At 40.1% G+C, this 24,043-nt stretch overlaps 1 protein-coding gene across 1 annotated transcript in view; it reads left to right on the plus strand.

Annotated features, from left to right (window-relative positions):
- The first annotated feature begins 13,213 nt into the window (after window positions 1–13,213).
- LOC139419186 (alpha-tectorin-like) overlaps window positions 13,214–24,043 on the plus strand; it is a 77,718-nt gene continuing 66,888 nt past the window's right edge. The window contains exons 1-6 of the mRNA XM_071169181.1: window positions 13,214–13,457; window positions 15,866–16,032; window positions 16,314–16,463; window positions 17,366–17,505; window positions 20,818–20,999; window positions 21,762–22,024. Coding sequence (XP_071025282.1) covers window positions 16,322–16,463; window positions 17,366–17,505; window positions 20,818–20,999; window positions 21,762–22,024 — 727 coding nt within the window. The 5' untranslated portion in view covers window positions 13,214–13,457; window positions 15,866–16,032; window positions 16,314–16,321. The remainder of the gene's footprint in view (window positions 13,458–15,865; window positions 16,033–16,313; window positions 16,464–17,365; window positions 17,506–20,817; window positions 21,000–21,761; window positions 22,025–24,043) is intronic.

Raw genomic sequence — 24,043 nt, forward strand, 5'->3', positions numbered from 1 at the left:
TCGGACCTTGTACTCATAATAGGTAATATTCTAATCTTTGGTGACTTTAATATTCACATGGAAAAGTCCACAGACCCACTCCAAAAGGCTTTCGGAGCCATCATCGACTCAGTGGGTTTTGTCCAACATGTCTCTGGACCCACTCACTGTCACAGTCATACTCTGGACCTAGTTTTGTCCCATGGAATAAATGTTGTGGATCTTAATGTTTTTCCTCATAATCCTGGACTATCGGACCACCATTTTATTACGTTTGCAATTGCAACAAATAATCTGCTCAGACCCCAACCAAGGAACATCAAAAGTCGTGCTATAAATTCACAGACAACACAAAGATTCCTTGATGTCCTTCCAGATTCCCTGTCTACCCAAGGACGCCAGAGGACAAAAATCAGTTAACCACCTAACTGAGGAACTCAATTTAACCTTGCGCAATACCCTAGATGCAGTTGCACCCCTAAAAACTAAAAACATTTCTCATAAGAAACTAGCTCCCTGGTACACAGAAAATACCCGAGCTCTGAAGCAAGCTTCCAGAAAATTGGAACGGAAATGGCGCCACACCAAACTGGAAGTCTTCCGACTAGCTTGGAAAGACAGTACCGTGCAGTACCGAAGAGCCCTTACTGCTGCTCGATCATCCTATTTTTCTAACTTAATTGAGGAAAATAAGAACAATCCGAAATTCCTTTTTGATACTGTCGCAAAGCTAACTAAAAAGCAGCATTCCCCAAGAGAGGATGGCTTTCACTTTAGCAGTGATAAATTCATGAACTTCTTTGAGGAAAAGATCATGATTATTAGAAAGCAAATTACGGACTCCTCTTTAAATCTGCGTATTCCTTCAAAGCTCAGTTGTCCTGAGTCTGCACAACTCTGCCAGGACCTAGGATCAAGAGAGACGCTCAAGTGTTTTAGTACTATATCTCTTGACACAATGATGAAAATAATCATGGCCTCTAAACCTTCAAGCTGCATACTGGACCCTATTCCAACTAAACTACTGAAAGAGCTGCTTCCTGTGCTTGGCCCTCCTATGTTGAACATAATAAACGGCTCTCTATCCACCGGATGTGTACCAAACTCACTAAAAGTGGCAGTAATAAAGCCTCTCTTGAAAAAGCCAAACCTTGACCCAGAAAATATAAAAAACTATCGGCCTATGTTCCATTCCTCTCAAAAATTTTAGAAAAGGCTGTAGCGCAGCAACTCACTGCCTTCGTGAAGACAAACAATGTATACGAAATGCTTCAGTCTGATTTTAGACCCCATCATAGCACTGAGACTGCACTTGTGAAGGTGGTAAATGACCTTTTAATGGCATCAGACCAAGGCTCTGCATCTGTCCTCGTGCTCCTAGACCTTAGTGCTGCTTTTGATACCATCGATCACCACATTCTTTTGGAGAGATTGGAAACCCAAATTGGTCTACACGGACAAGTTCTGGCCTGGTTTAGATCTTATCTGTCGGAAAGATATCAGTTTGTCTCTGTGAATGGTTTGTCCTCTGACAAATCAACTGTACATTTCGGTGTTCCTCAAGGTTCCGTTTTAGGACCACTATTGTTTTCACTATATATTTTACCTCTTGGGGATGTCATTCGAAAACATGATGTTAACTTTCACTGCTATGCGGATGACACACAGCTGTACATTTCAATGAAACATGGTGAAGCCCCAAAATTGCCCTCACTAGAAGCATGTGTTTCAGACATAAGGAAGTGGATGGCTGCATACTTTCTACTTTTAAACTCGGACAAAACAGAGATGCTTGTTCTAGGTCCCAAGAAAGAAAGAGATCTTCTGTTGAATCTGACAATTAATCTTAATGGTTGTACAGTCGTCTCAAATAAAACTGTGAAGGACCTCAGCGTTACTCTGGACCCTGATCTCTCTTTTGAAGAACATATCAAGACCATTTCAAGGACAGCTTTTTTCCATCTACGTAACATTGCAAAAATCAGAAACTTTCTGTCCAAAAATGATGCAGAAAAATTTATCCATGCTTTTGTCACTTCTAGGTTAGACTACTGCAATGCTCTACTTTCCGGCTACCCGGATAAAGCACTAAATAAACTTCAGTTAGTGCTAAATACGGCTGCTAGAATCCTGACTAGAACCCAAAAATTTGATCATATTACTCCAGTGCTAGCCTCCCTACACTGGCTTCCTGTCAAAGCAAGGGCTGATTTCAAGGTTTTACTGCTAACCTACAAAGCATTACATGGGCTTGCCCCTACCTATCTCTCTGATTTGGTCCTGCCGTACATACCTACACGTACGCTACGGTCACAAGACGCAGGCCTCCTAATTGTCCCTAGAATTTCTAAGCAAACAGCTGGAGGCAGGGCTTTCTCCTATAGAGCTCAATTTTTATGGAACGGTCTGCCTACCCATGTCAGAGACGCAAACTCGGTCTCAACCTTTAAGTCTTTACTGAAGACTCATCTCTTCAGTGGGTCATATGATTGAGTGTAGTCTGGCCCAGGAGTGTGAAGGTGAACGGAAAGGCTCTGGAGCAACGAACCACCCTTGCTGTCTCTGCCTGGCCGGTTCCCCTCTTTCCACTTGGATTCTCTGCCTCTAACCCTATTACAGGGGCTGAGTCACTGGCTTACTGGGGCTCTCTCATACCGTCCCTGGGAGGGGTGCGTCAACTGAGTGGGTTGAGTCACTGATGTGATCATCCTGTCTGGGTTGGCGCCCCCTCCTTGGGTTGTGCCGTGGCGGAGATCTTTGTGGGCTATACTCAGCCTTGTCTCAGGATGGTAAGTTGGTGGTTGAAGATATCCCTCTAGTGGTGTGGGGCTGTGCTTTGGCAAAGTGGGTGGGGTTATATCCTTCCTGTTTGGCCCTGTCTGGGGGTGTCCTCGGATGGGGCCACAGTGTCTCCTGACCCCTCCTGTCTCAGCCTCCAGTATTTATGCTGCAGTAGTTCATGTGTCGGGGGGCTAGGGTCAGTTTGTTTTATCTGGAGTACTTCTCCTGTCCTATTCGGTGTCCTGTGTGAATTTAAGTGTGCTCTCTCTAATTCTCTCTTTCTTTCTCTCTCTCGGAGCCCTAGGACCATGCCTCAGGACTACCTGACATGATGACTCCTTGCTGTCCCCAGTCCACCTGGCAGTGCTGCTGCTCCAGTTTCAACTGTTCTGCCTTTTTATTATTGGACCATGCTGGTCATTTATGAACATTTGAACATCTTGGCCATGTTCTGTTATAATCTCCACCCGGCACAGCCAGAAGAGGACTGGCCACCCCTCATAGCCTGGTTCCTCTCTAGGTTTCTTCCTAGGTTTTGGCCTTTCTAGGGAGTTTTTCCTAGCCACCGTGCTTCTACACCTGCATTGCTTGCTGTTTGGGGTTTTAGGCTGGGTTTCTGTACAGCACTTTGAGATGTCAACTGATGTATGAAGGGCTATATAAATCAATTTGATTTGATTTAATTTCTCTACTATAAGCTGCCTCTGTTGTTTTAGAGAATTTGACAGTACGTCCAACCGGCCTCACAACCATAGATTAGGGCCTAATTTATTTATTTCAATTGACTGATGAAGTAAAGTTGTTGCATGTTGTGTTTATATTTTTGTTCAGTATAGATAACAGCAATGGAAAAGGGTGAAAGGGTTTCTTGTTCCAGCTGTCTTAAAGGGTGAAGGTGGACTAGTTAATATAGGGCGGGTTGTGGGATGACAATATGAAAATATTCTCCAGTTTTAGTCCCTAGAGAGGAAAACTGAAGACAGACAGAGAGATAAGTCAGGGCTGTCTAATTGTAATAAAGTGAAGCCTGTTTCTTTGTGATGTCTGTCCTTGGATATGGAGAGCTGTGGAAGCATGTCTGCAGATGAAGAGGGCCCAGTGAATGCCCCAAGAGACTTCTGGCACATCGTTGTATGCCATGGGTTGTATGTGCACTTATGGTAGCAAATGTTTTATTCAACAATACATTTCTCTAATTTGTCTGTTGCTTTCTCAAATTACATGACCTTTTTGTACAGTTGTGAGCTCTCCAATTGGTTTTATTTGATTGTCACTGTCTCAGGATATCAGCCATGTGAACTCATTATGCAGCTTATCATAATGTCATGCATCACCAATGCAGCCATAGTCCTACAGTATGATGACATAACTGGTCTAATGGGCATGTGTACATCTGAAGCAGAGAATGTCAATGCCATGACACCAGTATAATGAAAGAGCGATAAGCTATAATATGAGAATCAAGATACCATAATACCATTGGTAGCATATTACATGGACAATTCATGCTTAGTGTATCATTTACAATGTTTTTAATGCATGTTACTAGTGATTTCTATCCTTTGGTGGGACATTTCACAATTTCAGTTTTGAGGTTTAGGCTGCTCGATGTTCATAACTAGCTAACAGCACAAGCAAACGTGCAAATCTCTCTTCACTCACCATCAACACCAACAGTCTCTGCAATCATGCTTTTGACCTTATGATTTTGTCTGTATTCTAGCAAAGCAAAACCATATAGAATTGGAAAACCAGACACAGCAGGGATTGGCTTTCCTCCATCTCTTTTGGTTGTGATTGCCTGGAACTATGTTTCATGAATGGAAGACTTTCAAGCAAACGTCTGCTCAGTAAGAAGGGTTCGCCAGCTCACCTTCCCACAATCCCATGCCCATTTCTTCGCGGACTCCCATTGAAATTGAATGGGGCGGGACTTTGGCAAATTCTGAGGTGGTGGAAACCCTACGTAATGAGCGGACCGGCCCTGGCAGTTATGCATGGACAGGCCCATAACTATACAGAGGAAGGCTCTTTGGGGACCACGGGATGTTTAGCAGTATACACTTGAGTTAGGGTCTTATCACTGAGTCAATTTATTATGGCTGCTACCGATTCTCCACCCTTCTCCAGAAGTGTGCACTCTTTCATTCCCCCTTATGCGTTGTCAACCTTGTAGTGAAATAGCTCGCTGCTATACAGCTGCAACGGCGCCATCTAACGGAGAAGTAGCAACCACACAGCTTGGCAGTGCGCCACAAAACGTGCTCCGTCTCATTTACCTTATTGGCCAAAATTAGCATGCATTTCATAGTGTTGTACAAGTGGTTTGAAACTCTAACGATTGATTACAAAACAAATTGTCAATGTGAAGGTAATTCTAGTTTTGAAAATTTGTTTCAAAGATACAAAATAGTTATTTGTAAATGGGCTGTTGTGCCATTTGTTTACATGAGAAAATTGCAATTTGAAATTAAAACGGATACAATTGTAACTCAATTCGTTTACAATAGAAACTCTTATGAAACTACGTAGGCCTAATTGAACTCATACAGTGACATTCATTATGAAATAGGAAGTAGGCTACTTTTGATATTTAAAAAAATGTAAAGCCCATTTAGGTAACCTATGCTGGACAACAATAGAATACCAGGCATCCATCTGGGATCTCCAAACTACAAATGGCCAAGAAGAGACAAAACATTTAATTTAACCAACACAATAATACATGCATCTTTATTGATCCATTACCAAAACAAAAAAAACTAGGCTGTTTTCATGTTATCTAGAGCGTTGGTGATTGTAACCGTTGCCACGTTCACTGACACCTGCCATTTTCAATGCGTGCTGAGCGTTTGTAAATGAATCAGTTATTCTGCGCTCTGGCACGCTCAAACGAGAGTGCTGTGAAATCGGAGTAGATAGCCAGAGTGCATTTACGAACGGACCCTTAGTATTGATGGGAAACCGAGGCTTTCTTAAAGCTCCGAGCCCTTTCACCAAATTGTTGCTGAAAAAACGGTTCATTACTCAGAGCATCATTATCTGTTCATAATATCCATTAGTGACATCTGCTGGTCAGCAATAAAAAGCGGCGTGAGATGTTCAGATATACGTTTTTTTCCTCCGCTGTTTTCATACATACTCAGTGGCGCAGCGATAAATCGTTGGCCTTTACACGGAACCCAAACCGGCTGCGCGCGTGCGCCATCGTGCGCACATTTATTTTGTCCCCCTACACCAAACGCGATCACGACACGCAGGTTAAAATATCAAAACAAACTCTGAACCAATGACATTAATTTGGGGACAGGTCGAAAAGCATTAAACATGTATGGCAATTTGGCTAGTTAGCTTGCACTTGCTAGCTAATTTGTCCTGGGATATAAACATTGAGTTCTTATTTTACCTGAAATGCATAAGGTCCTCTACTCCGACAATAATCCACACATATAACGGCCACCCGAATCGTTTCTAGTCATCTCTCCTCCTTCCAGGATTTTTCATCTTTGAATTTATATGGTGATCGCATCTAAACTTTCATAATATTACCACAACCACCAGCAAAACAGTTCGTCTTTCAATCACCCATGTGGGTATAATCAATGAGGAGATGGCACGTGGGTACCTGCTTCTATAGAGGCAGGACTTTCAGCACGATCTGCGACAGAAATAGAACAGAGTTCTATTTTAGCTCTTGGCATCGCAGACGCTCGTTGGTGTAACGGATGTGAAACGGCTAGCTTAGTTAGCGGTGGTGCGAGCTAAATAGCGTTTCAATCGGTGACTTCACTTGCTCTGAGACCTTGAAGTAGTAGTTCCCCTTGCTCTGCAAGGGCCTCGGATTTTGTGGAGCGATGGGTAAAGATGCTTCGTGAGTGACTGTTGTTGATGTGTGCAGAGGGTCCCTGGTTCACGCGCGAGCAGTGTGGGTGCAATAATTGAATAACATGGATTTCTAAATGTATTTTGCTACCTGTCAGGTCTGGTCAGCATGTTAGTAGTTTATAATCAGTTAGAATACTAGGTTTACATCATGCTTCCCCTTTTTTTTGTCTTGAAGTTGACTATTTTTCAAAAACTGAATCTATGGCATTATTTAGGATGCTTAAGACAATAACTTTTACTATACTAAATAAAACAAGTTATTTAAAGATTTGAATAAACATATTGTTCTCTAACATAAACATAAATATATAGCCAATTATATATAAAATCGTGAAAACAGTAATAATACAATGTAGAAAGTAATATTTCATGATCAACCAAGTCCAACGCTTTGGCTAAATCTAAAAAAGATGCCTAAAGGTATTCATTGTTGTTCAGGGCTGTAAAGATTTGATCCACAAGTTGCAAAAGAGCCATATCTGTGGAGTAGTTTTTACGAAAACGATATTGGTGCTCATATAGAATACAGTGTCGATTTAAATGTTTCAACATTCTCTAATCACCAATTTTTCAATGAGTTTAGAAAAGCATGCTAGTACAGATATTGAGCGATAATTTGTAAAAGATCTGGGATCGCAATATTTATAGAGGTGAATAACTTTGGCAATTTTCAAATATTTAGGAACAATACCCGTTTGCATTGATTTGGTGAAGATATATTTCAGAGGCTCAGTAATTGAGGAAGACACTGATTTCCCCAGAGGAACCAATCTCATGACCTGCTGCTGATATCTTAAAGTTAACAATTATCTCCATCACCTCCATTACATCAGGAGGATCAAACTGAAGCAGAGAAGGGAAATGTCCCTTAATGTAATCCAAAGGAATTCCATCAGTCTTTTGTTTGACAGAGAGGAAGGAACCTACATTCACAAAAACGTTATACAATTAACATGAAATAACATCAGGATCACTGTAGGTCCTCTTTTCAACAATAAATTGAGATGGAATAGTTGTAGATGTCTTTTTATTCAACAGTTGATTGAGGATTTTGACTTTATTATTTAAGGATTTTTGGAATTTGTTTGTAAAATAATTTTGGGGGGATATCCAAAGTAGGTGAGTAAATTTGTTCTTATACTTTTTGTAATTTGCAGAATTCAGGGGAGAGGGATTTTGAAAAAGTTTTTATACAGGATTTTAACTGAGGATTTTTTAAAACCAGTTGTAAACCAAGGTTTCCAGCTCTCTTACGTGATTTAACTAAAGGAAAGCTGTGGTAAAATACAGAATTGAAAGATGTGAGGAAAGTATGGTAAGCAGACTCTATATTATCAATAAGGGTGGCAGATGAAGTGGTCACTCTTGTGGGCTTATAGATGAGGGGATACATATAGCTGGAGTATAAAGTATTTAAACATCAGATGTTAGGCACTGATCAGTGCTAGAGGTGTCACTACAGATCTGGGTTCGATCCCGGGCTGTGTCGCAGCCAGCCGCGACCGGGAGACCCATGAGGCAACGCACAATTGACTCCTTGTGGCAGCTGGGTGCATGTACGCTGGCTTCGGTTGCCAACTGTACGGTGGTTCCTCCGACACATTGGTGCGGCTGGGTTAAGTGAGCATTGTGTCAAGAAGCAGTGCGGCTTGGAAGGGTCGTGTTTCGGAGGATGCATGGCTCTCGACCTTCGCCTCTCCCTAGTCCGCACGGGAGTTGCAGCGATGGGAAAAGACTGTAACTACCAATTGGGAAGAAAAAGGGCAAAAAAATATATATCATAATAAAAATAATAAAAAAGGATATCAATGAAACTACCAATGTCAGAATCTGGTGGCCGATACCAGGGAATTTCTACAAAATCAATGTTATCTGTAAGTGTGAGGTCCTCTCTTACAAAGAATTTAAAACATTTATGAACAAAAATTGACACTTCTCTACAGTGGTGACCAACATTATAAGGAGATATGTCATAAAGCAAGGTTGTCTCTTCAAGAGTATCCCAAAGTATTTTGCTCTCATTGTTAAAAACACAGTACCTCATATGGTTGACCTCCCTCATTTGCCGTCATTACTGATTGATGGGCATGATTTCACAAGTGATAAATTGCCAAACAAATTAATCCATCAACTTTAAACCAACAATTTATTTCCTATGCAATTCAGCAAAAAATCCATATCTCTAATTTATTCGAAGCCCATTATTAGGAAATGTATTAATTACTTGTCTTTTCCTGTACCGCCTAAAGTGAAGGAATTGCACTTCAAAATATTTAATGATATATATCCCTCAAGAGAATTCCTTAGGCATAGATTCAATTTTGGTCACAATAACTGCATATTTTGTGTCTCAGAATTTGAAACTACAGACCATTTGTGTTTACAGCAACACACCCTGGAGTGATATGTATTACTGGTTAGAAGAAGACAAAATCTTTCCAATAACCCAGTTTACTAGAGATAATGTAACTTTCGGTATACAATTTGGAAGATAAGAACATAGAATTTCTATTGAATGTTTTACTTATTTTTGGTAAATGTTATATTCATGAAAAGTAAATACAGCCTTTGCTTATTGTTTTTCAGAAATGATATGTTAATTACTTCAATTCATTGAAATGTGTATGAAAAAAAAGTTGTCTAAAAGACTCTTGAAATGTCACATCTGCTCCTGCTATGCCCTCTGGTGTTCATCCGGTGTCTTCTTGACCTGCAGTTACTCCCCCTGTACACACTTTCTCTCTCCCTCTCCCTCTCTGTGTGATTGTGTGGTTGGAGACAGGTGTGCTGAAGTCAGAGCAGATCCCTACCAGCTGCAACTTGTTGCATAATCAAGACCTCTAGTCCTGCCACTTCCACTCTGCCAGATCGTGATCTCTGCTCAGTCAGTTCATGATTCTAGCCATTTATGATTATGCAAGATCCTGTTACGCTGCTGTGCCTGTTTCCCTGCCTGACACCGTTTATCCTCTCATTGTAGTTACCGCTCTGTCTCTGGCTCCTGTCTCCTGTTCCACATCTCACCACCCAACTCCCTTGCTTTGGATTTTACTCAACACCGCTACCTTGGATTCCCCTCAGGACCTGTTTACCCTGTTCTACTCAGCTAGCTCCAACCTCAGTCTCCACATCTGTTTTTTCTGCAACTCATCCGAGCTTCCCGGATCTGCACTCCATGTGTAACAATTAATAACAATTAATATTTTGGTTCTTTCATCCCAGTTTCCTCATCTGAGAATGCTCTTGGGTTCCCCTGTGTCTCACCGCTTAACATAAAATTGATTAATAGATTAGATTTATTAGAAGACCCCATAGCTTAAGTTATGCCTAATTTGTAGCCCTTATTTTATTATGGTTTATTTATTTGCTTTTGTATTTTGGTTTGTTTATTTAGCTGTGGTGTAACCCTTGTGTGCTCTAATTCCCACTGACTATTTGAATGCATGTTATGCCTTATTGTATTTGTTCATTGGCAATAAAATACATGTATACAAAAAAGTTATCAGAAGCACGTGATAAATGACGTCCGAAGCTTCATTTTGTCAAACAACCACCTGATTGGTTTGGTAGTGATTTGTTAGAAGACAAAAAGCCTTCGATGCACACAAGCTATGGAGTGTGGGACATCATCTATAATGATTTGGCTGCTCTAAATGATTTTGACCAGCAGGTGACACTCCTGAACACTGTTGATCAAAGCATTGACTAATGAACCTATTTTAGACTAAATAGAGCTCGCCAGCTTGTGGTGCAAAAATGCAGGTTCCTTCAGCCATCCCTATGGGAAAATTAATTGGGAATGAATAGGGTTTTGGAAAAACCCTGAAAATGAGATCCGAGGTTAACAAAGGCTTAGGAGATCTTATACGTTTGGTTTTTGTGATAATAGAAGTCAGTTAACATGACCTTTTATGAATTATGTGCTTTGTGTTTTTTATTACGTAAATGCTTAAAAATTCACAAAAAGTTACGTTAGCTGATGAAGGTTATCTCATAGAACAAAACATAGAAAATCTCCTAAACCTGTGTATACCACATAACTTATTTTCAGCGTTTATCCAAAAACCCTACAAGAACGCCATTCATTTTCTCCATAGGCTTTGTCCAACAAACCATGGTAGAGTTTAAAAAATATATAAAAATTAATTGCAACAATAACAATATTGCACATCAATACAGGGACATTCCTGTAAAAATAAAACAAAACAACAGGTGAACCCCCCCCCTCCCCCCAGAAAATAAATAAATAATAATAATTCAGGACATAATTTATATGTGACAAGGCATTGAGACATTAACAGACGTTCAGAGGCGTAAATTCTAATAATTTTTCCAACATTTCAAGCTTCACAAATTTGAGGGATTTATAAAATTGTAACAGTTAAATGAAAAGAACAATAAAATAGGAATTTTTCCACCCCATTTATATTTGTGAATATGATATTTGGCCAAGAGAATAATGTTAATAAAATAGTTACGTCGGAATTACAAGGATAAGCATAATCCCATTTAACATCATCAAAGAAAATTCTGGAGAATTTATACACAGCCATTCATGAATTTCAATCCATAGTTTACTAGAATGGCTGAATGAAAAAAAGAAATGCTTTAAAGATTCTGAATCAGAGGAACAAAAAACACAAGGCATTTTGCCAAAATTTAATATTTTGTGCAAGAAAACCTTAAAACAAGGTAGATGGAAGAAAATATTTTAAAATTAGTTTCAATATTTTTTTTTACATAACTGGATAATTAAGGTTAAAGGTAGTCGTTTTTGACCATAGCATGGGTTGGTCACTTCCATAGCAATATATTGAATTATAAATATACTTCATTAACTGCCAATCGTATCCACGTATTGTAGATTTGTATGTGTCATTTATTTGTAAACTTGGAAAGGAGGGAACAACCTCATAATATAACAGTGTTCTTAATAAGTCCAAGTAAAGGATGTGTAATTGCTTTGCAAACCTTCATATATTCTCTCTGAGTAATATTAACCTGAACTGTACCAATTAATTCATAAAACTGCAGAAACTCCCCAGTGTTGTCGAACAGATCACATAGAAAATTAATACCCTTGTCAAACCAAAGGCCTTTGAAAATGGATTTCCTATTAATTTTAATAACTCTATTATTCCAAATCAATGTTTTGTGCTTGAATATCATTTACCAGAAAAATCTAATTTGCTGGTGAAACTTAAACAGTTTCACAGGTAATTTTGGAGGGTCAAAATCGCATTTCATTCGGAATTTAAGTTCACGAAGTTTATAAAACCAACTGTTAGGGCTATGATACCACCTAGAGGTAGGATTAGACAGACAATTTCAACCATTTAATTCTAAAAGCACCCACTAACGACTCAAAATCAATAGCCTGTAAACCTCCACGGTCATAGTCTTTCACTAATTGAGATTCCCAACTATAATGTGTTTTATTCCTCCAAACAAATCTAAGTATAACAGAATGAACTGTTTTCGATGTTTTTAGAAGAAAGGTAAAGGGAGGGACTTGGGTAAATGATTCTAGATAAACCATCAGTCTTGGACAAAAGAATACGACCCAAAATGTAGATATCACGTTGCAGCCATTGACTTAATGAAACTCTCATGGAATTAATTGTATTACGGACGTTTAAAGATTCTCTATCTGAAACGTTTTTAGTGATAACAATTCCAATGTTGACGGAGTCACAGCAATGAATTGGCATGAGATCACATTTGTTAAATTTGAGACTCAATTCAGAGGCCATTGAAAATGTCTTGATTCTGTCAATAGCCAAGGGAATAGCCGCTCTATCCTTTAGGGAAAGGGCAGTATCATCTGCAAATTGACTGATATTTATATATTTACCAAAAATACGTATCCCTTTTAAATTATCAGATTTTTTAAGAAATACGGCTAGTAAATCTGTGGCTAAAATAAATAAAAGAGAAGAGATTGGACAACCATGGTAGAGTTTAAAAGGGATACGCCATTACTATGTATTTCTATTGACAGGAGACACACAGCCAGAACAATTACCTCTTTCTCCAGTAGAGGGAACTAAAGGTGTCTCTCTTCAGATTCAATACATTGACCTACTTGTGCGTCTGTGAATTCTGAACATTAGTTTTATTTTTTTGAGATTAACTACACTTTGACATTACTCAGGTCAGGTTTATGGCTGATACAGCGAGACATGGAAATTCTTTTTCACTGTTTATTTCAGAGCCATGAAAAGCTATATATGGCTCTGGATTATATTAGATATATAAAAACATTGCGTCATAAAATGTTCGTTTTTCTGCTCCTGATAAGCATGATGTGTGGATGAATCACAGTTATTCCATTATTCCATTATAGGTCCTATATTCTAATTTGCATAACACTGGGGATTTTTTTCATCAATGCGATTGGGAATTGTATTTAGTCATTTGCACAGTATTTCTCCACAACAATTTTTTGTCATCATCTGTAAAATATCTACAAAATTGACTTTTAAAAAGTGTTTTCTTTTGAGAGTTGATTGACTGTTCTTTTAAATTGCGTCACTTCCTCAACGAAGGAGGTGGGTCTTTGAGTGTCACCTAATATTTCCACTATAGTAGATAGTACAGACATAGCTGTAAACTACATCGTAAAATAACTTCTTGGTCTTAATATAAAGTTAGCAGTGTGGGTAAGGTTACGGTTAGGCTTAAAATCATATTTTAAGAGGAGAAATTGTAGAAATAGGCGGGGTTTATGACTTTGTGGCTGTTGTAACTAGTGACGACCCTTGCCTAACCGAACGAAAATAACAAACATTCGAAGTGAACGACAGAGAACGGTAAGTGTCATCGAATGTTCTCTCAATGCGTATTCGAAATATATATATTTCAATGGTCTGACGGCGTAGGTATATTTCCCGATGATTTTTGTTAAGGACCATTGTTTTAGGTTACAATATATTCCCTAAATCATAGCTACAGTAAATGAGCATGGATGTACCGTACAAGTAGCCTACATACAACCTGTTACTTCAAACACATATCATTGTCGCAATCAAATAATAATCTATTGATCATGTCGATTTATACAGCTTGGTTTCAAAGCAATGTAATTTGATGCATTTTGGGTGTTTTTATTCACTGTCGATATTTTTTTTTCTAGAATCATTCTGATTTCGGGGAATGTTTTTCTCAATTCAAAAAATTGGCTGCGTATAGAACCGTGCAAGTTTTCTATACACATACAAAAAAAAATCTCCAAGAACTTGAGTTTATTCAAGTAGAATAGAAATCCACTGCAATTACGTCACAGTCACATGGGCCACGTTCAAGAATTATTAACTAATTGTTATATCTTGTTCTAATGCCCCCCCCTCCCCCCCATTACGCGTTGGGCCACAAAGGTGTTGTCATGGCAGCTGTGCGCATGACCCCTACCCCCACCTTCTCCCATAGGCCCACCATGTCCTCCGCTCTTCATTAATATACCCTACCGAAAAGAAAAAAAATACAAAATAATAATAAATATACATACATATACCCTACCGGTAGTCTTTTGTGATGGAAGTCGTGCTCTATCAGAGATTATCGTTGAGTTTTGTCACATGTAACCTTGACATCCAAACCCTGTTTCTGTTGTGTCCTTTTGATATGGCATATGCTCATGTTTTGAGGTAGTAGCCTATGTTTGAGCGTACAGTTTGCCTAGTGGTTACAGAATAGTGTTCACATTGTCAACAAGCGTGTTAAAGAATTTGAGTTAACTCTAGTTATTATTGAAAAGCAAATCTCAAGTCTGGCTGACTTGTCAAGGCAAGCAGGCTATGGTTGTGGTTTAGAACCACAAAAATCACATTGCTATAGTCTATTTTATCGGACATACTTGAAAATACCAGCCAAGATCGCTTGGTAATGTAACTATAAACAAATGTTGCACCTGTAGTACCACTGTCGCTCTCTTGGCCCTTACAATGAGCTAAAATACCCATGACTATCAGGGCTAATCTTCCTGGATTCATACTCAAACACAAAGTTATCTCAGTGTTAATCCCAGTTTGCTGTCAGAAGCACCTGATCTGGGCTATTCGTCACGTCTTTGATCCCAGGTGTATCGAAGATTGAAACCAGAGGGTCTCTGATATGGGAAACCTTCTCTAACTGGACTTCACACAGGTTCTTGACAGAACCCTGTCTGTATGGTGTCATCATGTTGTCTCAGACGGCTCAGGGCTGGGAACAGAACCACTTGAGATACGCCTACTGGTTTATTGGCTGCTTTACACTACTGAGCCAAGCTGAACTGCGCTGGCCTGGTTACGTATAGTGCTGGAAAGGGCAAAGTGAAAATAAAATACCTGAGTTAGGCTAGTTCTGTATGGTTCGAGTCAGCATGATGGTGTGAAAAGGGTATGTTGTGAGTTCAGATGGGTCCAGGGCAGAGAATCAGTTTGCAGACAGACCGAGCTTAACCCAACCAGATAGCGAAACCGATAAGTCTGATAATTTAGATAGCACTGTAAGAATCCGACACCTGCTCAGACACCTGTGTCCTTACGAAAGGGATTACATATCTCTAACTTCATACCTGGAGAGCCACTGAGAGTGTAGGCTTTTGTTCCAGCCCAGCAGAAACACACCAGGCCTTGATTCAACAAATTGTGGTTCAGACTGAAGACTATCATTAGTTGATTATTTTAAATTGAAACAGTGCTGCCCTTACGAAAAAATATTGAAGTTAGAGTGCAGTATAACTGCACTATGCAGCAAATACTGCATCTAGAATGTCTAACTGCAATTACTGCGTCCAAAATACCACAGTCGACTACAGTTACTGCTCTTTTACTGCAGTTTAAAAACTGAAATATTTGTAAGCTTTCACTAAAGCCTGTGTACCCAGTAGCACTCCATGACCGTTGGAGTTGGAGAGAGTGTATGGACTTTTCTTTTGACTCAACAAATAGACTGTTGCGTAAACCTTATGCAGGCTAAGTGAACCACAAATGTTAGAGATCAGTGATTTCTGTCAGACTAGTAATCTAGTAATCAAACGAGAGTTGAACAGGATATGTTAAAGAACAGAGTAGAGTGAATCATTGTTACTTCTATTGAAAAGGTCATTATTATATCTATGGTTACTTCATTGAGATGATGTCACAATGTGGAAGGATAATGGGTTCACTCTTTTAGCTCATGTGACACGCTCTCTTTCTTTTCTCCCCCCCTCTTGGGCCCTCTCTCTCTCCCTAAGCCGCAGTGTACCAGGCCTGTGCTGCGTGAGCCACTGGCACTGCCTCCTCATCCACCAGGCCTGGCCGGTGCCAGAGAGGGAGAGAGACAGCACCTCCTCACAACACTACAGCCCAGAGGTGTCTGTCTGTGGTCCACACCAACTTTACCCCTAGAGGAGTCATATTTGTGAGTCAATATTTCAAACATTCTCTGCTAACCTTAAGTCAATGTTTTGGTACGTGAACAAGATTTGACTTGTTAGCATGTATGCTAGCAGTAGACAAGTCAGTTGAAAGGGCATGTAACTAAAGCCATGTGCTTTATCTGTAAAGACCTATAGCCTCTATATGCTAAACCAAGTGTTTCCAAGTCTGATTGGCATGGACATGTGGTGTACCCAACAAGTCCTACTGTACTTTGTAACCATACCCCTGGGTGTAAGCCTCTCGTTCTCTCTGATCATACAGTTGGGGCCATGGAGTCCTCTGATGAAGAGGAGGGGCGCACCTTTGTCCAGGTGGTCAGTGAGAAGTACAACCCAGAGAATTTCCCATACTGTCGTGGGAACGGCATGGGTGTCGTGGTAGTGTCTCCTCCACAGGGGTCGCCCATCAAAGGTCAGAAATCAAGGTGTTTGGATCCGTAGCTTATGCTGCCTTCAAATGCTCCTCGCAAGTAGGAAATACGAGGTTCCGTGGGAATGTTGGAGATAATTTCACACTAGTTGTGACGATTATAAAGCAAATACATTTTTGGCATTGTCAAACTTATCAATGTAGATAATGTAGCTAGTTTGACCATATTGGCAACGTTAAACAAGTTAGCTAACTTTATCATTAGCAACATTAGCTAGCTCCTCTAGTTAGATAAAATCTAATTGTTTGAGGAATTATTCTGACTTCAAAACCACTTGAACACAGTCATGTCGGACTTATGACTTCATAACTTTGAAGTTTTCCAGTTCCGACAAGCATTTGAAGGCCGCATTAGCGCGCTGACTTTGAGTAAAAACTCAGTGATATGGTGACCTATGCATCTTTTCTCTGTAGCATTTGTTATGTTACGTGCTAAACTGAGTTGGTGGGTGCGATGTGATTTATACTCTAATGAACTGAAAAAGTTGTTATTTCTCAAGGTAGAAGAGTCAAGGGCCATACTTTACAGCCTACTTTCTGTTTTACAAAAACACCTGAATTAAGCGGTAATAACTCCACGTAGGCTTACTTGCATGTGTTATACAGGGAAATCACACAAGTTATCATCTTCTAGTTACCCAGGAATACTGCAAACTCCATGTACTTACCTTATAAGGGATATAGTGTATCTACACATCATGAGTCATTCTCTAATGCCTTAGCGCCCCAAGGATACTGCCTATGTAGTGATGCCAAAATAAGTAATGACAATAAGTGATACCAGGTTGTTGTCCCCTGTAATGTGAATGTGATTCTTATTGACGGTACAGTTTAATTTAAATAAAGAACAATTATTCACTAGAAAGATTGTTGTCTCGCTCCAGATCGTCTGAACCTGCCCAGTGTGCTGGTCCTGGACGGCTGTGGCATCAGTAAAGCTGGGGACAAGGCTGAGGTGGCCACCTTCTGTGCCCACGTGGTGGAGCTGGACCTGTCCCACAACCAGCTGCAAGACTGGAGGGAGGTGGGTACTGTAGTTCTCCTTATCCTCCTCACCCTTGCTACCATGTTATGCACCATTTATTTATAAGCAGCTAGTTATTAGCACCAAGGCACGGTCAACACATTTTTTTTTTTTTACACATTTTTCATTGTTTTCATAATTTTCAGAGATTGTTAACTTTTTTGATAAAAGTTTGACTTATTTTCTACATGTCTAAGGTGTTTTATCTGGACAGTTTTTACAAAATAACCAACTATTGGACTTTTTAAATGTCCAGCACCTCTTGGCTAGCATTAAAGAAGCATGTAGCAAATGGACCATACTGCCTTATTCAGGGGCAGAACGACAGATTTTGTACCTTGTCAGCCCATTCCCATCCCCCATATTTAAATTTCTGTCACCCATGAGTGTGAAACCTACAGTTGAAGTCAGAAGTTTACATACACTTAGGTTGTAGTCATTAAAACTAGTTTTTCAATCAATCCACAAATTACTTGTTAACAAACTATAGTTTTGGCAAGTCGGTTAGGACATCTACTTTGTGCATGACACAAGTAATTTTTCCAACAATTGTTTACAGACAGATTATTTCACTTATAATTCACTGTATCACAATTCCAGTGGGTCAGAAGTTTACATACACTAAGTTGACTGTGCCTTTCAACAGCTTGGAAAATTCCAGAAAATGATGTCATGGCTTTAGAAGCTTCTGATAATTGATAATTGACATAATTTGAGTAAATTGGAGGTGTACCTGTGGATGTATTTCAAGGCCTACCTTCAAACTCAGTGCCTCTTTGCTTGACATCATGGGAAAACCAAAATAAATCAGCCAAGACCTCAGAAAAAAATTTTTAGAAATTAAAAAATTGTAGATTAATTGTGCAAATTAATCCCAGAACAACAGCAAAGGACCTTGTGAAGATGCTGGAGGAAACAGGTACAAAAGTATCTATATCCACAATAAAATGAGTCCTATATTGACAACCTGAAAGGCCGCTCAGCAAGGAAGAAGCCACTGCTCCAAAACCGCCATAAAAATGCCAGACTACGGTTTGCAACTGCACATGGGGACAAAGATCGTACTTTTTGAAGAAATGTCCTCTGGTCTGATGAAGCAAAAATATAACTGTTTGGACATAATGACCATTGTTATGTTTGGAGGAAAAAGGGGGAGGCTTGCAAGCCGAAGAACGCCATCCCAACCATGAAGCACGTGGGTGGCAGCATCATGTTGTGGGGGTGCTTTTCTGCAGGAGGGACAGGTGCACTTCACAAAATAGATGGCATCATGAGACAGGAAATTTATGTGGATATATTGAAGCAACATCTCAAGACATCAGTCAGGAAGTTAAAGCTTGGTCGCAAATGGGTCTTCCAAATGGACAATGACCCCAAGCATACTTCCAAAGTTGTGGCAAAATGGCATAAGGACAACAAAGTCAAGGTATTGGAGTGGCCATCACAAAGACCTGACCTCAATCATATAGAAAGTTTGTGGGCAGAACTGAAAAAGTGTTTGTGAGCATGGAGGCCTACAAACCTGACTCAGTTACACCAGCTCTGTTAGGAGGAATGGGCCAACATTCACCCAACTTGTGGAAGGCTACCCAAAATGTTTGACCCAAGTTAAAGAATGTAAAGGCAATGCTACCAAATACTAATTGAGTGTATGTAAACTTCTGACCCACTGGGAATGTGATGAAAGAAATAAAAGCTGAAATCAATCATTCTCTCTACTATTATTCTGACATTTCACATTCTTAAAATAAAGTGGTGATTCTAACTGACCCAAGACAGTGAATTTTTACTCTGATTAAATGTCAGGAATTGTGAAAAACTGAGTTGAAATATATTTGGTTAAAGTGTATGTAAACGTCCGACTTCAACTGTACATGCCAAGTGTAGACTAATATATTGTGCTCCGTACAAGTTATAAAAAAAGAGCAGAAGTGCTGAGCCTAGCCGTTCAGACCCCAATCCTACCTACTTTTTGCTCTTTTAGTATTTGTTCAGGAGGTTTCCTTGAAGAAAGACCCCAAAAAATAATAAAAAAAAGAAAACCACTATAGTAAATACTACAGGAATTCAAAACCGGTCAACATGTGTATAAATTATGTAAAGTATACACTCCACCATTTCAGTTTGTGACAAAACAAGCAATTATAGTGTAGAGAATCATTGTACCATCTAAACCTAAATGTAATAACGGGAAGCATTTAAATAGCGCACGTAGAAGAAATCTACTGTTTCTTACTTGCGTTCTATGAGCATGACAGATTTTTAACTCACATTTATGTGGGTCACCCAAAAAGTTACATATTGCTGCTTCAAAGGTTTAGTAGAGCAACATAGACAGGCAAATGCAAATGAGAAAACAGATGCCTTCCTCTAAGGGGTTCGCAGGGCAGACCTAAACACTTGTGTATTATCTTTTTGCGCTTTCACCCTTCCATGCCTGAAGCTAAAACATTAAATCAAGGATGAGACCTAGGGTTTGAATAGACTATACATTTCAAATGTCTTGATTGCTTAAGGACACCATGACCTAGTTTATGGTTCAAGGGCCCAGGCCTTCCAATCGGGAATAATCATCAGAACATCATTCTTAACATAGTACACTACAGTGTATACTACAGTATACAGCTTCTACCCCAAAGCCATAAGACTGCTGAACAGTTAATCAAATGGCCACCTGGACTATTAACATTGACCCCTATGCACACTCACTGGACTCTACCCTCACATTCACACATGCTACGTTGACACTCCAGCGCGCACACACACACACACATTATGCACAGTGCATATTGATGCCACAGACACACTTTCACACTCCACATATGTTGCTGCTATTCTATTTATTTATTATCTATCCTGATTGCCTAGTCACTTTTACCCCTACATACATGCAATGTTCCCTCAACTGCACACGCACCTCCTCCAGAACTGGCCGCCGCGCAGCTCCTCCAGGACTGCTGCGCAGAACGAATGCCATGCTGCACAGAGACGCACAAGATTGAACTTCACTGAGTTTGCCCCATTAGTTTGCACTATATTATCAACTTTTTTTCTGTGGTCGAATCAATGTTATATCAGCCCCTTTTCAATGAAACAAACCATAACCAATGTTATTTTGTGTTACTATTTGATTGTTTTTTTTGCTCATCCTTCTTCCTTTTTAACTCTGCGTTGTAGCGAAAGTCTACACCTGTTGTATTTGGTGCATGTGACATACAGTGTGATTTGTGCATAATATCTCCAATCTGTCTTTTATGTTGTCAGTACAGTCAGTTAAGTGTTTTGGCTCCAATCTGTCTTTTGGGTTGCCAGATCTGCACGATTGTGTCTAACATCCCCAACCTGGACTTCCTTAACCTGAGTATGAACCCTCTGAGTGGGATTGAACTGGAGCCAGGCCTGGCTGAGGTGTTCTCCCGAGTCCGCCGCCTGGTCCTCATCAACACACGTGTGACCTGGGACACGGTACACACACTCACACGCCAGACCCCTGAGTAAGTCATGACAGATAGTGGACTGTGAATCACAAACCAGACACATGGCACACGTGAATACAATTCGGTGCCTTATAAGAAGTGTAACTTGGTCCAAAATATATTTTTAATTTCACCTAATTTTAACATTGTCATAAAGAGGACATGTTCAACTTCATAAACACGTTTTCAATCTCAAGAGGTACAAAAAAAGCACTAGTAGGTGCCTGTTAAGTGCCAAATATAGTACCAGGGTTGACCTCACCAGTTTTTACACTATGATTTGACTATTACATGTTCAATGTTTGTTTTGAAAAAAATATATTTAAAAATATATAGTTATACAGTATTAAAATGTGAGATCAGTTCACGTAACAGGGTAGACCATAAAACGAGGAACAAATGAATCACTAATCGCATTAAATAAATAGTAATCTTCAGAAATTACTTTATCAAAGCAACACAATAACTATGACTTTACAATGATGGTAAAAACATGGATACATTTTGGGATTAAGTGGGTTGAAACTTCCTGGAAGAGGCACAGGGTTGACGGTGGGACATGTCAAAATGCAGAATTTGGCCACTTATTAAGTCTTTATATAAAACAAATTATATCTGTTTATTGAATTATCCATGTGGTCTATATTAAAGGGCACTTCATTTAACATAACAGGCTTTTAAAATTGAATATTGGTGTACAAAGTGATATTTTAAGTGAAAAGGGCACTCTTTGTGGAACGACCTAGCTACCTCTGATACTCATACTATCTCCCCCTGCAGACTGGAGGAGCTCTTCCTTTGTCTGAATGATTATGACCAGGTTGCTGAGTCCCCGGTCCCCTGCCCCTCCCTGCGCCTGCTCCAGATCACAGACAACCAGCTACAGGAGTGGAGTGAGGTCCGTAAGTTTGGGCCGATGTACCCGTGCCTGAACACCCTGGTGTTGTCCAACAACAGACTCAGCTCTGTGGAGGAGGACACACCTCAGGACACACTGCAGCGCCTGTTTCCTAACCTGCGCAGCATCAACCTCAACAACTCAGGTTTGCGAAGGGAGTCTCATACACATGCAAACACACACACACACACACACACAGGCGCGCGCACACACACAGCAGGAGCATACTTAAGTGATAATGCTCGAGAAGCCTGTGTTTGGAGGATATATTGGCACGTGTGTTGTTAGGCCCAAGTCTTCATCTCTGGCAGGAAAACCGGGACAATATATCCTCAAAACACCGGCATTATCACTTTTTTTTTTACAATGGGTTACCAACATATTCAAATAAAGATTTGACATTTTCCTATTTTAAAATATTTTTTATTAATTTATTCATACTATTTCATCCTTCCACAAGATATAGTCCCAACACAAATCTAGGGTTGCTACCCAAGCCGGCTGGTCTAACATTCTATTGGTTCGGTTGCCAGAGACGCGACCCAGTCGTTCATTCTAAATGTTCCATTGCCATACTGGCTGCCAACGTTCTTATCCCTTGCTTGCTAGCCAGCCAACTACGGCTAACTTACAGTCACGTCAAACAGTGCAGCCAGAATAACAACAGTACCTGCATTTGCGTTTGTTTAAGCTGTTTTCTTGTGACATTTATTTGGATACATCGGTAACAATGAGATAATGATGAGCGATTTCGCCTGGCGTAAAAAATGTCTCTCTCGTCCGGACACTTATTCAGACGAGTTAGCCAACAACACAGCTAACACAACCACTTAAACTGAAAATGGAAAGACTGCAAACTAGCTGCACTTTGTGTTTTACCTGTTTTCTATTGATAGTTCTTTGTACAGTCGTGGCCAAACGTTTTGAGAATGACACAAATATTAATTTCCACAAAGTTTGCTGCTTCAGTGTCTCTAGATATTTTTTTCAGATGATACTATTGAATATTGAAGTATAATTACAAGCATTTCTTTTCAAGACCTCTGCAATCCGCCCTGGCATGCTGTCAATTAACTTCGTGGCCACATCCTGACTGATGGCAGCCCATTCTTGCATAATCAATGCTTGGGGTTTGTCAGAATTTGTGGGTTTTTGTTTGTCCACCCGCCTCTTGAGGATTGACCACAAGTTCTCAATGGGATTAAGGTCTGGGGCGTTTCCTGGCCATGGACCCAAAATATCAATGTTTTGTTCCCTGAGCCACTTAGTTATCACTTTTGCCTTATGGCAAGGTGCTCCATCATGCTGGAAAAGGCATTGTTCGTCACCAAACTGTTCCTGGATGGTTGGGAGAAGTTGCTCTCGGAGGATGTGTTGGTACCATTCTTTATTCATGGCTGTGTTCTTAGACAAAATTGTGAGTGAGCACACTCCCTTGGCTGAGAAGCAACCCCACACATGAATGGTCTCAGGATGCTTTACTGTTGGCATGACACAGGACTGGTGGTATAGCTCTCACCTTATCTTCTCTGGACAAGCTTTTTTCCGGATGCCCCAAACAATCAGAAAGGGGATTCATCAGAGAAAATGACTTTACCCCAGTTCTCAGCAGTCCAATCCCTGTACCTTTTGCAGAATATCAGTCTGTCCCTGATGTTTTCCTGGAGAGAAGTGGCTTCTTTGCTGCCCTTCTTGACACCAGGCCATCCTCCAAACGTCTTCGCCTCACTGTGCGTGCAGATGCACACACCTGCCTGCTGCCATTCCTGAGCAAGCTCTGTACTGGTGGTTCCCCGATCCCGCAGCTGAATCAACTTTAGGAGACTGTACTGGCGCTTGCTGGACTTTCTTGGGTGCCCTGAAGCCGCCTTCACAATAATTGATCCGCTCTCCTTGAAGTTCTTGATGATCCGATAAATGGTTGATTTAGGTGCAATCTTACTGGCAGCAATATCCTTTCTTGTGAAGCCCTTTTTGTGCAAAGCAATGATGAAGGCACGTGTTTCCTTGCAAGTAACCATGGTTGACAGAGGAAGAACAATGATTCCAAGCACCAGCCTCCTTTTAAAGCTTCCAGTCTGTTATTCCAACTCAATCAGCATGACAGAGTGATATCCAACTTTTCCTCGTCAACACTCACACCTGTGTTAACGAGAGAATCACT

This window comes from Oncorhynchus clarkii, chromosome 10 (assembly GCF_045791955.1).
Source record: "Oncorhynchus clarkii lewisi isolate Uvic-CL-2024 chromosome 10, UVic_Ocla_1.0, whole genome shotgun sequence".
Taxonomy (NCBI): Eukaryota; Metazoa; Chordata; class Actinopteri; order Salmoniformes; family Salmonidae; genus Oncorhynchus; species Oncorhynchus clarkii.